Here is a 15814-nt window from a genome sequence, read left to right on the forward strand (position 1 = left end):
ATGCAGGCTTGTCCTTATTGTGTAAGGTGGGTGGCTTATTTTAGTTCTTTTTCCACACCCTGCCTTGCTCAACTTAATACAGAAACTATTAAAGTTTACTTTTAATGGTATTTTCAATTAAAAAACAAGCATGTAAACTTTTAAAGCTAAATAAAATTATGTAGTTTCTATGAAAAAAATAAGCACAAACATATATAACCAAGTTTTCATCCTTTTATTTTGATATATTTCCTCTTGGAAGAATGAAATTTGTTCTTTTAGTAATTGGAACTATGCACAGATTTCTGAGCTACTATTGAAGGCAAACTTATTTATTGTTATTACTTCAAATATTCCTAATGAATTCTAAGTGAAAATTCACAACCTGCGTGTGACATCTTGGCTCAGAAGATCATTTGCTAGTCAGAATGGCATTCATACACTGGAGCAATTCACAGCCTAGTATTTTCCTTTTTGTCATATTGTGCCACTTACTAAATCTAAGAAGATTCTCTCCATCCAACACAAACTCATATCCGTTCATCTGACATTGCCCAGGAAACAGTCTGTCTTCTTAGTCAAGAATGTTTTTTTCCCCCCCCCTATTGTCTTCAGTCTTCCCAAGTGCCCTCCCCTGATTTTTCTTCTTCTGACTCCCCTCCCCCAGGACTATCAGGGCAACAAAAGCAGGTACAAATGCAGAAGCAACTCACAGATGCAGTGCGTATGTCCTAGTGACCATGAAAGCAGAACAGTATGGAGCAAATGCAAGCAGAAAGAAGGGCTTTGTCCAAGGCCGTGAGAGCAAGTAATCCTTCCGAAGACACTAACAGCAGGGACTACACAATGTGTGGGGCACACATGATCATCTTGGTCAGCAGTTTAGCTGGTAGCATCAGCAAAGTCCACTTCAACCAGAACATTCACTATCCAGGCAGTTCAAATACATGTAATGTATGCACAAAGCTAAGTCGCTAGGAATTCATTTGGGATGGCAATAATACATGAGAAGTAATGTGACCTGAGGGCAGGGGCAGACATACTTGCTATAGATAGTATCAGTAAAGCTTTGCTGATTCATACCTAGAACATGGCCCACAAACCATTAATTATATGGGACAGCAGCTATGCTCAGCAGCTTTTTTTTTTTTTTTTTTAAATAACCCTACAAAACCCAAACTATCCTTTCTACATGGAAGGCTAGACACCCCAGCCCCCAAAACATAGTCATCTTTATACATGACTCCTCCAATCTGTGTATCACAATAAAGTTCAAAGGAAAATGTAATCCTCAAAATCAATGCTGGCATTAAGAACTGAAGATAATCTTTTCAATCAGCTGCTCTTGAGCTGCCCAGACAAGCCATAGGCATAGACAAGGTAAGCAGAGCCTGCACACGGAATATCCTAATAGGCAATAGTAAGATACTCAGACAACCTTCCTACAACCCTTTGGGAATGGGCCCCAAAAGAGGTATGGCAAACCTGGTTTCAAAGAATGGCCCTGCAGAGAAACAGCAGTAACATTTATCCTTTTACACTGCTACCAGAATGACCTGGAACAGCTCATTTTTCGGGTTTGTAGAGAAAAAACTCATGTTCTGCATCACAAGACGAATTGCAAACCACAAGCATTTACAATGGGAAGATGACATACAAGCATCTATACCACCATCATCTGCAGTACTGCAGTATACTCTGCTTCCCAAAGTCTATTAACACATCTTCCAAAGCCTTTTTTCTTAAAGGACTGCACATAGTCTTCAAAACAACCAAGTTCTCCTTTGTTCTTTAAGTGAGGACCATGCTCAAACCGCACTACACAACACACCTTCAGGAGGGATGCAATCCTGCAGAATATCAGAAACGACTGCCCCTGATTTGCAACACCGCTTTTTCTGCAAGTGGTGAAAATCTGCAGCTACTGTTACTGCTTATATGATACCCACAAAAATGGTAGGAATCCTCCCCTCAATATTTTAAATGGCTTTTAAGCTTTTAAAGCAGCTTATAGCTTCACCTATCATTGAACAGTAATTTTTACATGTCAGTTTTGATTAACTAAATCCAGCAAGGAAGCAGGACACACTAATAGAAAAGATATGTAAAATTTTGGATCAACATCTCTAAGAACTCCCTATCCCACCCAAAAATTGAAGGAATGATTGCTTTTGAAAGGAAATTCCTGGACCACTACACCAGTGACAATTTTGGTCTTTGCAACTTAATGACAGAATGCTCTAGGTTTACATGCCCTCTCTAACTATTCCTCGAGAACATATTACGTGGGAAAAATCCTTCTGTTCCTAAACTCCAAATGCTAAAAACAGCAACACCAAACTATTGAGTGAATGATGAAAGCTATCAGCATTTTGATACATATATTCTGACATCAGCAGGTGATAAGAATGTAAAGACAAACTGAAGAGCAGTGAGTGAAGTGGCAAAAACGAGTTGTGTCACAATGGCAAAACTCAAAATGTACTGTAAAAGGTTGTGAATTTATAAAACGTGCCACGTGCAAACATGGCCAAAGACTCAATCACTGGGAGACACATATCTCAGTTCGTAATTCCCATGACAAACATCAATCAGCACAGCAACAATACTCAAGCTAGCAGAAGAGAAAGCAACATTGTTGGAACCATTCCCCTGAAGCTCTACCACTTAATTTTTTAATGAAACCTTTGTTGAAAAGCCTCATAATAGGCAACTCGACCTTGGCTTGCAACCTGTCAGTCTAGTTTTGGATTACAGCAGATCTAGGGTCACAAAGATGTATTTAGATATCCAAAATTTCCTCAGGAAACTGTGCCTTCCTCATATGCTGCTGGAATTAGTCTTAACTGATGCATTAAATGCTAACAACCTGTGTTTTAACTGACATGTGGAACTCAAATGCCTAGGCATCCCTCCAGATAAGGTTTAGCAAGTCACGACAGGGCTGATCAAGAGATTTCAGCACCAATTACTATACAGGACTATGAACTGCAGTCCTTGCCCAGCATGTTTCCTTCTGTCTCTCGTTATGACTTAGTGAAGTGATGATGCAGGGCAGGCAGGCAACAGCAGCAGCTTTGAAGTGTCCTCCAATATTTCTATGGCCCCAGAGCACACTGTTTAAATCCATTATCTCCTCCGCTCTGATTTTTTCTGTAACCCCAAAATGTACATTCCCAACATTCAAGAGTCTGTGTTTACTCAGCACAAAGTTTTGGAGTGGATTAATATATTCTAGCACAGCATCTGCAGCTTCAGCAAGACACCTAATTACAACAGACACGCTGCCCAAAGGATCAGGACACTACTCTGCTAGTGAGCAACCAGGAGGGTGATTTGCAAGTTGTGCAGCAATAAAATACCATCTCTGCTTGTTCTGCATCCTCAAAAAGCACAAGAGGGGAAGAGGGGAGACTTAGCATTTCTCTCAGCAGCACAAGAACTGCACTAGTGAGATGAATTACTGATCACAAGGGTACACCTAAAAAACAAACTCCCAAAACCCTTGACCTGGAAGTTTTCATGTACTTTGTGATATCTGAAACCTAAACAAGACCTCATTTCTAATGCTGCCATTCAATATTACCTTTATTAAATCCACAAATGTGATTCTGGAGAAGGCCTAGCTATGAAAGAAAATTAATATAAGAACAGACTTTAAGGTTACACAGATCAACACGAGGACTCAAACACTGAAGGCAATCACCAACGACATATTACCGTGTTCAAAGCCTGTTCCGTTGGAGCAATTTACTGTAAACCTTTGGTGTCTCCTTTGTTTTCAAAGTGAGTCACATTTTGAAAATGCACGCTCAGTGTTGAAACCCTTTAATATTTTGTAAGTGGTTTAATTAACCTGCCACATTACCTTGGAGACAGCCCACCATGGGAACAGTTGGTGGGTGAAGTTAAGGGGCTGGTTCTGCTGCTGGAGTGCCGGGAAGGAGTCCGACCAAGGGTATTGCTGGGAGAACCCTGGCACAGAAGCAGGAAGACAGGGATTAGCAGTGTGTTGCAAGACACAGAGTCGTACACAGCAACAGCAACAGGTCCAAATATTGCCTTTGTTTGCGCTAGACAAGCTTAGAGGAGTTTTGGTTCTTGCTCCTAACCTAAAAATCTGCAACCATGGCTCATGTAGTCAGAAATACATTCTTGAACATACTGCTAGAGGATCGAGAAGCACATACACACTTTTCTACAATCCAAAGAAACTGTAATTTTAACTCTGCAGCATGTATGCCAACATAGCCAGAAGAATGGTTTAGCAATCCACCAAGCTACCCAGGTTCTCAGACACTATTTTCCAGGCTCCAAAGTATGCAGACCATTACCCTGGCAATTTAACAATTTAATTATGCAGCTATTTTACGCATTGCCTAACGCATTCGGATTGTGCTTGTTATGAGCATAAGCAAGCAATCTAACTTATCATTTTTCCACTGGCCTGCGTAATCATTTATATTGCAGCAAAATGAGTAGAAACCGTTCCCGATTCTGACTCAATTCACACAAGAGGAAGTTAAACGAGGTAGAAGGGACTAGAGACTCCAGTCCTTTCTCCTGGAAGCCTAACACTGTAATTCTAGCTTACACAAAGGTCTATTTGTCTTTATGGAAGGGCAAAGATGGGAGGGTTCAAATTCCAGTAAATTTCACAAGATTTCACATGAAAAAGACAAAAAATATCCTAATCCTTCCTGCTGTGAGGGGAAAAAAGGTTTAGAAGCACAATTTAATTTTCTATTAATGTATTTTCAGAGAAATTAAAATATGCAAGCGCTCTACATAAAATCAAAACAGAAGGTAACAATTGTCAACTGAGGAGACCTGGTAGGTCAAATTAAAGATGTTGCAAGCTTTTGTATGGACAATATATCATCAATTAAACTGATTTTAATAGTAGCAGTACACCCAGTAAATCTGAGGGATCAGGATCTCTGCTTTAGCCAAAAGTTCATTACTGGCAGAATTTTCAAAAGCACCACTGACTTGAAAGCATAAACCCAATGAACCCAATGAATGTTCTTCTCAGCATTTTTTTTTTTGAAATCTACACTTGTAATGGCTGTATTAAACTTAAAAATAACTGAATTATTAGTTTTAACAGTCCCTATTAAAGCAACACCAAACAGAAGCCTTTGCTGTCCTATTGCTTCAAGACAACAGCTACAGACAGTTTATACTACTGAACATCTGCAACAGCTTATCAGGGAGCTGCCGCCTTAGTGCTCTGCTGTTTGCAATAACACAGGCTCTCACCACACTGGTGTTACTGGAGTTCTTGAGGTGGTTGTGCAGGAGCTTGGTAGCACCGTCCTGGAATGTTTTTGGCAAGGCACCAAGTAACATGGTAAACTCAGGAGTGTTCAGTTCGAAGAGGGAAATCAGGACTATTTGCGCTGCCTGAAAAGAAGAAAAGATCACCGGTTTTTAGTCTGAGCATGCGTTCTGTTGGCAACAATCATTATGGTAAATACTTGTTTCATTTAAACTCCATATTAAACTTCTGACATATTCCTCGTCATGCGTCGCAAGGAATTACTAACTGCTACCGTTACCTTTTCAGTTCTTTGAGCTTACAATACACTTTGCCGTTTATATCGTTAATTATATCAGTAATTCCTCAGATGTGTACGGTGTACTCAGGTGTGTACTAGCTCACAGCTAGTGAGAAAAATCTTATTCTCTTGTCCAGCACATATTTTCATTGAAAAGTCACTGCAAAAACGTTCAGATAAGTATGAAGAATCTAGAACTACAATTTGTCATTCCCATATTATTTATTCTAAGTGCAAAAGGGACTAGAGTTCTCTTCCCACCCCACTTCTCTTCCTAAGGATCCAACAACTTTGTTGTATCAGACAATCCCTGCTCCTGTTTTCCCACCTTTCCTTGCCTCACCATTGAGGCTGTTTCAGCAACAGAAGTCTGGCTTAAGTGGAAGATCTACCAAGAGGGGGAGAAAAACCTTTCCCTCTTCCCTAGACAGGCTAAAAACCCCACCAGACTCCCTAAATTTAGAGAGTGTAACCAGCATACCACCAAAACAACTGGCAATTTCACCATTACTTTCACTGTAAAGGGTTTTGCCGTATCTGTCTGAAGAGCTGCTGGCAGAACAGGATCTCCACTAACTCCGTAAGTAAACATAAAGCTCTGCACGTCCTGAACTAAGACAATGGGATAAAATGGGAATGAAAGCAGAATAAATCACCGAATGCAGATCTACAGGAGTAATTAATATCACATGTTCCTAACTAGATTTCCCCAGCAACATATAACCCATGTGGATTGCACCAATCCTGCTTCCTTCTGCCCCTGCCTTGAGAATATATTAAGATACAATACAAAAAAGTGATTATAAGAACAGTAAAAATAAAGCCATGGTGGAGGACATCTGCAGTACCACCTTCTCCAACTGTGGTCTATCCATTGACACACCAAAGTCCAGAATATATATCTGGATACAAAGCAGTGCCTTAAGCTAACAGGGTAAGAAGTGAGACTACTTGTGCTTTTATTTTGGAACAGCACACAAACAGGCTTAGGAAGAGGAGACACTTGTGTCTTACCCTTTGGGAACTTTCCAAAATTTCCTAAAAATGAAAAATAACTTTAAAGAGAGCAAAAATATAGTTCACTATTGTGGGGATAACTGTACATTCATTATTCTCATCAACTCAAAGGAGAAGGAACTTTTAGTAAATAACGCGTTTGTAAAGTTGTGATAATTAAGTGTATCTGCAGTTCCCTGTGAAGAGGAATCTGTTAGCAGATGATGAACTTGGGTACACAGAAACCCTTTCATAGTGGAGGAGCATCAAAGCACCTCATTGTTTCAGTATACAAATTGCAGTTCAAGCTACGCTGATCCTTCTGCTCATCTGGTCAATGTGCAGCAACACAGCTTTGTGTATAAAAACATTTTCCGTCTGTAGATCTCAAAGTTTAACAAGTAACATCCTTTCCATATAGCCAACAAAGAAACTGAGGCACACAACACTCGATTGGCTTCCACGGACTGCAACAAACAGGTCTTCAGACTCTTCATTTCAGATAGATCATGCTGCCTCCTGCCAGAACTCCCACTGACTTGAACAGAAACACAGCACGTCATCAATCACTTTGCACTAAGATCTACAGATGAGAAGCAGGGAGATAATTTTTTCCTGTGGCTTTCTTAACTGCAGGCTCTACCATCATCTGGCCTGAGTTTTGGGCAGCTCTGTCAGGAAGCTTGCATGGTATCCAACAGGCACGTGTATTTCTGTCAGCCGTGATCAAAGAACTTTAAAGGTTTCACCAGCACACTATTTTCTGTAATAAAAATATTACTGTGAACAAGACCTCAAGATCAGCATGTTGAACTGAATGCAAAGTGACAAGTCATGCCAACATACAGTCACATTTGTGAACACCATGCACATCCTGAACTGTTAGGAAATGGACATGCAGATCTTGTGTCAGAACAAGCAGACCTCATGGACGTGAGGATAAAAAAAAAAAAAAGGAAAATTGATCAAGAAGGTTCCCAGGTTTAAAGATTGCTCAAAGACTAGAACACCTGGAGATATTCTAGCAGCCAGGTGCTGCCCAGGGCACAGCGAGGCAGGAAAAGATTTAAGATACCGTTGTACCACGTGTCATCAATGGGTTAAAAATAAGATCAACCTTGGAAAACTCCTGTGTAAAAACAGCCAAAAAGGCACAAGACCATGCGCTGTCTATAACGCGGTATTCTGGAAGTATCTTTCTTGTGGTGTGCCAGAGGGGCCAAAAAGCATCTCACAGATCTCTGAGCAAGAATTTCACCAAAGCTCCTCCAGGGACTCTGATCCTGTGGCTTCCCATTGAAGCAGAGGGTTACCTAACTGGTACAGGTTAACCCTGACACACAGACACCGACAGCACTGATGCTGCACTACAGGAATCGCTGAAAACTTTCAGCTCCCATAAATCAACTCAGTTTTGTTTCACTTCTTTGTCTTGGCTGTAATGAAAACAGAACTGTGTCCACCCTCCCTCTTTGCACAGACCACAGCTTGTTTTTAGCACTCTCTGCCAGGCTGCCAGTATTTTGTGTACACTGTGCTCTCCAGTAGCTTTGTTACTGCCTGCAAGTAGGTCACTGGGCTTTGAATGGGGGGCTGCACAGTGGCTCACAACGCGTATACTCTTACGCAGCCTCAAAGCAAGCAGACCTATGGTCTATATTGTTTGAAATAAAGCCAAGGACTACTACAGCCTGTGAGTGGTGCTCCAGTAAAGCTCTCAAAAGCAACGGCGGAGCTATGCAGTTTAATCTTGGCTGTGTTGTTTTTAAATAGTCCTCATTTAGTATACATTACCTAGTAGAAGGGCTTTTTTTCTCCTTCAAATAGCCCTTTGAGCTTTAAAATCTGTGAATTCTCAGCCTGTGACTGATTAGAGAGCATTTTCATAATCACTGGTCATTTCTGAAAATCTTGGTCCTTGTTTCACTAGATTACTGAAGGAAATTAAAACAAACCTGTAACAAAAATCTTACTTCTGTACATAACATACCAACATTCTCCATGCAACACTCATGCTTGATGACATATAATTTGAAGAGAGCAATACCTGAATTTCCCTTTGCCCTTGCGTTCCTGTACTATTACCACGGAACACCAATCCATCTCCTTTCAGCAAGAAATAATGTAGACCCTATAGATTATCTAATCTTAACGAGGCAGTTCTCTGCTGGCTCGAGCTAGAGAAACCCCAGTAAATAGCCTGCCTGTGCTAGTGAGGGGGTCTGGCTCCATGTCAGGTTGTTGAATCATTTGCAAAGGATTGCTTATGCAACTTCATTATTTTCCTTATAACAATGCAGCAAGAGATCAGGTTCCACAAGCTGGCAACAGCTCCCAAAGTTTCATATTTATGCCAATGCAAAAGTCATGCTGTCTAACTGCCAGCTGCTAAAGGGACACAAGTGCTTTTGCAACTTGGAAGGTTTTGTTGCTGTAGTTGTTTCGCCTTTTTTAAAAATTATTATTTTATTAGAATCCAGTAACCTCTGCAAATTAGTTGAAATATATTAAAGACTTTTTGAAGCAGCTTGGGCTCATTATGCAGAATGATCAGGCTAACTGGAAAAATGTTAAGGGGTAATGCTGTCAGTGGCCTAAGCTGAATACAAGCACCTTATGGTTGCTACTGCAGCTGGTCCGATAACAACCAAGCGGAATGAGCAGCTACTTGCCTGAACTATTTGAAAACAGTTTTCAAGTTACTCAAATCTGTATCAGTGATGGGCTCACCACATTATCAGCCCCATAAAAGGGGAGGACCCCAAACTGTTGAGACACAAAAACAAAAAGTAACAGAAAAGCACAAAGCCAAAAATTACTTGACACACAGACACACTTTCTTCAGGCACCTAGTCAAGGTCTCTTTACACAGCTAGACCATTGAGACTGCAAACTAGATTAGTGTGATTAGTACACATAGCTTTTAGTCTACCTGTTTACATTTCTCTTCCAAGTTTCCTTCACCGGGCCCTGAGGAAGCTGCAGTTGTCCTAGCTGGCAAATCCTCACCTACCCAACTATGCATGGTCTGGGTTTAACAAACAGGAAAGTTGATATTATTTAAAGAAGGCATTTCAACTAAATCATCTAAACAGTACACATGCTATCTTTTTGCAGAAGCGTTTTAATCAGTTGCTTGCTTAATCTCAAGAAACAAAAAGCATTAATATTTGATTTACCTACAGGAGCATTCCTTTCAGCAGAGGGCAGCAGTGACTGAAAGTTAAATTCAGCCACAACTCTCATGTTTACTGATCATCCATCCCTTAGAGCTCCTACAAAGTGTTATTTTGGCAGCTTCCTGACAATCTCCATAACTGCTTGAGAAGCCCTGCTGAGGTGCAGAGCCTCGGTGGCATGCTGCTCTGAGATGGCACCAGGACATCCCAGGAAGAGGAGCCTGCATCTGCCCGTGCCCATCCTTGCAGACGGGCCTCAGAGAGTTCAGAGGAAGATACATTTGAGAACTTGCAAACTCCTGACTCCAGCCTGGACGTCAGTCTAATAGACCAACGCTGTCTACAGACACCTTCTATAATGTGATTAGTCTGAAGAAGGTGCACGTCTACTCACTGTTGAAAAATATACTCTGTATGCTTTATTCATTTCACCATCCAGCCTAGGGTAAATGTGGTTTTGGTAATGTAAGGCATACTGGAACAGAGACACACACTCTCTCATGTCCCTTGGACTTACACTAAAATGCAGATCAAATATAGATCCACAAAGATCAGGAGGCAACGGAGACACATTAGGCAGATTGTATTAGCACACATTGGCATATGGCAATGCTTCAATCCTCTGATGAGCGCAGCTGATGTTAAGTGAGTTAATTCACTTTCACTGAGAGTGTTTAGGGGCTTTAAACAAGCATTATTGAGGTGTATTTTCCAGTAGAAAATTAACTGTGATTGGGCACTAAGCTAAAAAAAAAAATGGCTGCCAAACAAGACCGCCTCTTTGTTCCCTTTTTGGGTCTATAATCAGATGAGAAGAGACATCCACATTACTGATATGGTAATATGAAACATCTTCATCAGTTCATACATAACTCAAGCACGTTAGCTTGATTTCCAGTTTTTAAATACACATATTCCCAAAAGATTTGTATTAGAATATGCTGTTTACATCCATATCCTGAAAAGGAAGAAATTGTTTTTAAACAGATTTACATATAGAATTAATATACAGATTAAATCCACACTGTTTTATACAGCACACAATATATCATGAAAGGTTTTTACAAGTCCCAGATGGTTGCATTACATGTGTCAAAGGCATCTCAAACAAGTGCCAACTAGACCTATGCAGCACTGAATCACCACATTCTCATTACAGCTCTAGGATGGATTACGACTCCTTATGCATGTTGTTCTTTTGTCACCTGGTCACAGCAAAGACTTGTGTTCAGATTACTTCAGGAGAGCCAGATGTTATCCCAGAAGTAAAGCTGATGAAGGCTACTGTGAATAACTGCTTGTTGTGAAATGGCATGTGAAGTAGAAATGGGTTGAAGGAGCTCCTATGGTACGCCTGGCATGATGTAGGTCTGAATTCTGAGGGGGTGATTCCCACATGTAAACTTGTAAAATGGAGGAAGAAAGGAGGAAGCTTGTAAAAGGAGGAAGAAAATTTTCTGAAGATAGTTTGTAACAAAAACATGCCCTTTAAACTGCAAGGAGTTTCAAATCCTGATTTTCAAAATAGACCTGTCACTTATACCTACATAAGGTGTGCATATGTTTTTCTATACATGGCACGTACACAAAAATATTATGCCCATGCACACAATATAAGCATGAGTATTCACATTTTATGAAGCAATTTCTTATCTCATAACATCAGGCACTTCCAGTTTGAAGCAAACTGAGAAAAGGTAACTGCTTCTATTAAAAGCTGAGCATTAGAGGATCCTATAAGGCTGTACAAATCCAAGAGATTCACTTTAAGGAAATCTAGCTCTGAGACTGTGTTTCCAACAAGCATGCGATGATTTTCTTGCAACTAATGCTGGGAAAAGCGATTTACCTTACACTGCGTACACTAAAAATATTTGGGCTCTCATAGCTCTCTAGCATCAATTTCAAAACAAACAGAAAACAAGGGCTACTGTTTTGGAAACATAGTTAGAACACCAAGATCTTTTTTGTTCTAATAGCATTAAACCAAGTAAATACCCAAGTCCACCAAGTGTCAGTTTTGATACATTACACTATTTTTCCCCTAACACCAACTAAGTTAAAATGCCTGAAATGAGTAGTTCTTTGCATTTAGACCTTGTCTGACTTCTTTAGAAATCTCCTTTGACTAAAAGGCTGGTCTCAGAAGTACGGACACAGTCCGTAAGCCTGAGATCAAACCCTAAGGCCTGGTTCTCTGGTAACTTGATCCTTAACAGAGTCAACGAGACACGCAAGTTGTAGGCATATTGCAAAAATGCTGGAGAGCCCTCCAAGCCAGAGAGGCGAGGCCCTGCCTACTGGGGAATATTAAAACGATTTGCCATTCAAAAGCATTGGTGTAAATGCCCTCTCCGCCACTGCTACTGTAACAGGCCTTGGTCAGCAGTATTCATTGCCCAACGCTTAAGGATGAATGATGCCGTGTCAGCTCACCAGGAGTCTTTGGGCGTGCTTTTGCAGTGAAATTTCTGTCACAGAATTGCTCGACTCAGCCTGACACTAAATAGAAAATTCGAGCTCCAGCAGAGATTTTAGAGGTTTCGTGACATCAAGCTGCAAAGGAGTCCAATTTCATTTCCTTAGTAGTGTTTGCTCTTCTGTCTGTTCTGTCTGTTATAGACACTGAAGCATTATTTTGCCCAAAGTTTCTTCAGGTTTTAGGTATCGTTTCCCTTTCAAAGTGACAATATTCAATATTTCTTGAGAAACAACATCTGGGACTACTAGTTGAAGAAATATCTGTTGCTTGTTTGAGCATATTGCTGCGGCTTTCTTTGAAATCTTCCAGACTAACTCAGTTTCCTGACTAACCAGTTATTAAAAGAATTGGTCCCAAACACGTTTTCTTTGGACATCTCTAGACTTCATCTGCAAGCTAAGTGACAACCCAAGGACCGCCCTACTACCCCTTGGTCTGAGGGGGACTTGATCTTCATGAAAATCCAAGTAATACAAGCACTCTACTGAGCTTTTTGATTCACTACAACACGTCTAGTTTCTTACCTAGTCCCATGCACTGTCTGTACTCAAGGGCAGCCCAGCCAAACCCAGTTATAAGGGTGACAGTTGGGGAAAAAAAAAGTTTCCCCAGTTACGTAAGTGGAAGGCAGAACACGATGTGCACATGACACAAGGTTGCCCATAATGTGTAAAAATAAAATCAGGCTTGTAAAATAAAACTACCATATGAATGTTTCATCAACAGAGAAGCGAGGCAGGATACCTGGCACAAAGGACAATTTCTTCTTCCCTGAGATTTGTAGCCCAAATCATAATCATGCAAAACAGATCTTTTCATTTACTGTTACGAGCAGGCTGATTGCCAGGACAGCAGGCAGTGGCACTGGCCCTTCACCTTGGGAGGCCTTGTTCCCCTTCAACCTGTGCCAAGTCCAAATACCAAGATCCTGCATGCCCTCACAGACACCCCACCCCTCTGCGACACTGAGTGCTCATGTTTAATAAAAACTTCCATTCACCCGAGCCTTGGACACAAGGCTTCCTTAGGCTTTGGCCTGAGTCAAATTAGAAGCCCTCATTCGGATTTCCACTCCTAAATTGATGCCTCCTTTCCAAAATCAAAGTATTTTCTCACGCAGAGCCCAATCCTGCAATCCAAATTCAGTACGAATTTTACGTTTATAAGGATTGCAAAATAACTTTGCTAGCAGTATTAGTGATAGCACGGTGCAGTCACTGACCATGTCCTCAGACCGGTCATTAACTGGGTTACCATTTTGTGCTATTTTTCTGTGTGGTAATTAACTGCCTTTTGTAGAATGATTTTACCAAATCCTATATATATATATATATATTATTTATTTACTTTTTACAAAAATTCAACATAATTAACACCCTGTTAATAGAGAGGAAAACAAAATGCAGACACGTTTAGACACTAGTATTTAGTGTCACGTAGATCTATGCCCTGCCCAATGACATGTTCTGCTTAGGGAAGAACCAGGATTCAGCTGCATGTGCAGAAATTACCAACAGGTGCTCTCACTGCATCCGAGGGCAACATTTGAACCCCATCTTAGTTTGCTCTGCAATGTAGCACAATCTGTTTCCACCTAATAGCTTTTGTTCAGCATAAAGGACAAATGTCTTTCACCTTTCTTCTACTGTTTGCAGGAAGTGACCCTTAACTTAAATGCATGGTAAACACCCAGAAGTATTAACCATCTTTAAAACAAGACAAATATTTACCCCCAACACATTGCAGATCACCTTATTTACAACTTAACGCCTGACAATAATTTTGACCATACATAATTCATTGCTATTTTCAACAGCTTAAATGGTTTCTACCCTGAGAGGGAATCATGCCATTTTGTCAGTACCAACTCTATGTTCATCAGAGTACTTTTTTTTCTTTTGGTAACAGAGTTCATGTTTAGCTAGATAGATATTATTTAATATGAGAACATAAAGCACTTTATGCACGACAGCATTTCCTTTGACTAAGTTTCTTTCTCATTTTGACTAGCTATAAAACATGAACCATAGTCCAAGTCAGACGTCAGACAGGTTAATCGTGCCCATTAAGTGTGCTTAAGCTGTCATCATAAGAATATGCAAAGTTTATTAATAAAGACATATTGTTCAGTTTGAAAAAGGTCTTTGGACTAGATGCCACTTTTTGTTCTATTTTTCTCCAGTATCATAACACTACGGCGGGCTGGGATCTCCATGACCATCACATACAAAACAGTGATGGACACTGATATCACTAGTAGAAGGATAATCCTACTACTGGCTGATAATATAAGCCATTTCTTGAACAGATTCCTTGATTGCTACCATAGGATAAAATCTGCATGACAAATTGCCATGTGCACATAATAGCCACATGCTTTACATATTAACTGACAGCAATCTTTTATATATTTTGCTACTAGCATGAGCAACTTTGTTTTACCATCTCTAGTAAGGTAAAATCCAGACAGGATAGTATGGCCACCACACACCCAAATGCTACTTGCATTAAGATAGCATTCAGTAATTTAAATCTAGGTAAGAATCACAGTGCCTGTGTGACTAAGTTTCTTGTAGGAAGAGCTGTTGCCTTCACAAGCAGTTGAGCACTGGCATTGCTGTTCTATCATCAGTTGCAGTGGTATACAAGGACTAGACTACGACAGCCAAGACTCCTCAGTACCAAAAATAAAGTTGGCGCCTGTCTTTACAGGAGCTGAGTCAATTGCACAGATTATCTCAAATCCAGATTCTATTGGAAAAGTATCTTATTTTATAGTTGTTACAGGCCTCCTGTAGTACCTGAAACTCTGTAGTCTTAGTTGGTTCTCTTTCTACCCATGTTTAGACTATGACGATGTTTTCAATCGCATGGTCTGCTCTGCACTTAGAGAACCTCAGACCTTGAAGGTTATCTGCAGTAATCCCTTCCACGACAATGAATCTTCCTGATATAAAAAGCGGTACTTTTTTCCAGGTTGTAGCCTCCAAAAAATGGAGGACAATTTTAATTGTGTTCTTCAGAACATTTCACCTGTCTGGGTTAGCCCTTGTAATCCTGTTCGTTACTGCATAATGAATTTATTAGTCTGTTAACTATAGTCCTGACAGAGATTATGGCCAACGATTGCTTATAAATCCTTTCTAGCAGTGTTTCTTCTAAAGCCTTTGGTTTGTACTATGCTCTTAATAAAATCATAGTACAGCAACTGTATGATGAAATAGAGATCACCTGGGCATTCATTTTTAGTATCCCAAATTAGCCTAACTGCGCAATAATTTGAAAGCTACAGGCATCAGAGGCAAATCCAAGTCCCGTGCAGATTTAATAAAGAGAATTTGGATTCAGTAATCTCTTATCAGCCCCCAAAGCCCAGGTACTGCTCAGGTGGAGCTTGTTGCAAGTTTTTACCAGAGCTCTGCAAGTCTTTGAGACAGACACTGCACTGTGAACACACACTTCCCACATCATGACTTCACAGCTAACAGCCAAATTTTCAGCTGCTGCAGAGATACCGTTCACTCAACTTTGCATGCAGCAATGATGACCTCTAATGGTGGAATATTTCTTCTGCTGAGCAACATGCAAAACTTTTGCTATTTGCTTTTCAACGTATT

The 15814-nt window shown here is 40.4% G+C and overlaps 1 protein-coding gene across 2 annotated transcripts in view; it reads right to left on the bottom strand.

Moving 5' to 3' along the window:
* Positions 1 to 15814, bottom strand: part of CLASP1 (cytoplasmic linker associated protein 1) — a 163233-nt gene that overhangs the window by 27770 nt on the left and 119649 nt on the right. For both annotated transcript variants that reach the window (XM_083841598.1, XM_083841597.1), the window contains 2 exons: positions 5242 to 5385; positions 3848 to 3954 (listed from right to left, as the gene is read on the bottom strand). In XM_083841598.1, the coding sequence (XP_083697724.1) occupies positions 3848 to 3954; positions 5242 to 5385 (251 nt within the window). The remainder of the gene's footprint in view (positions 1 to 3847; positions 3955 to 5241; positions 5386 to 15814) is intronic.

This window comes from Anser anser, assembly GCF_964211835.1.
Source record: "Anser anser genome assembly, chromosome: 6".
Lineage (NCBI taxonomy): Eukaryota > Metazoa > Chordata > Aves > Anseriformes > Anatidae > Anser > Anser anser.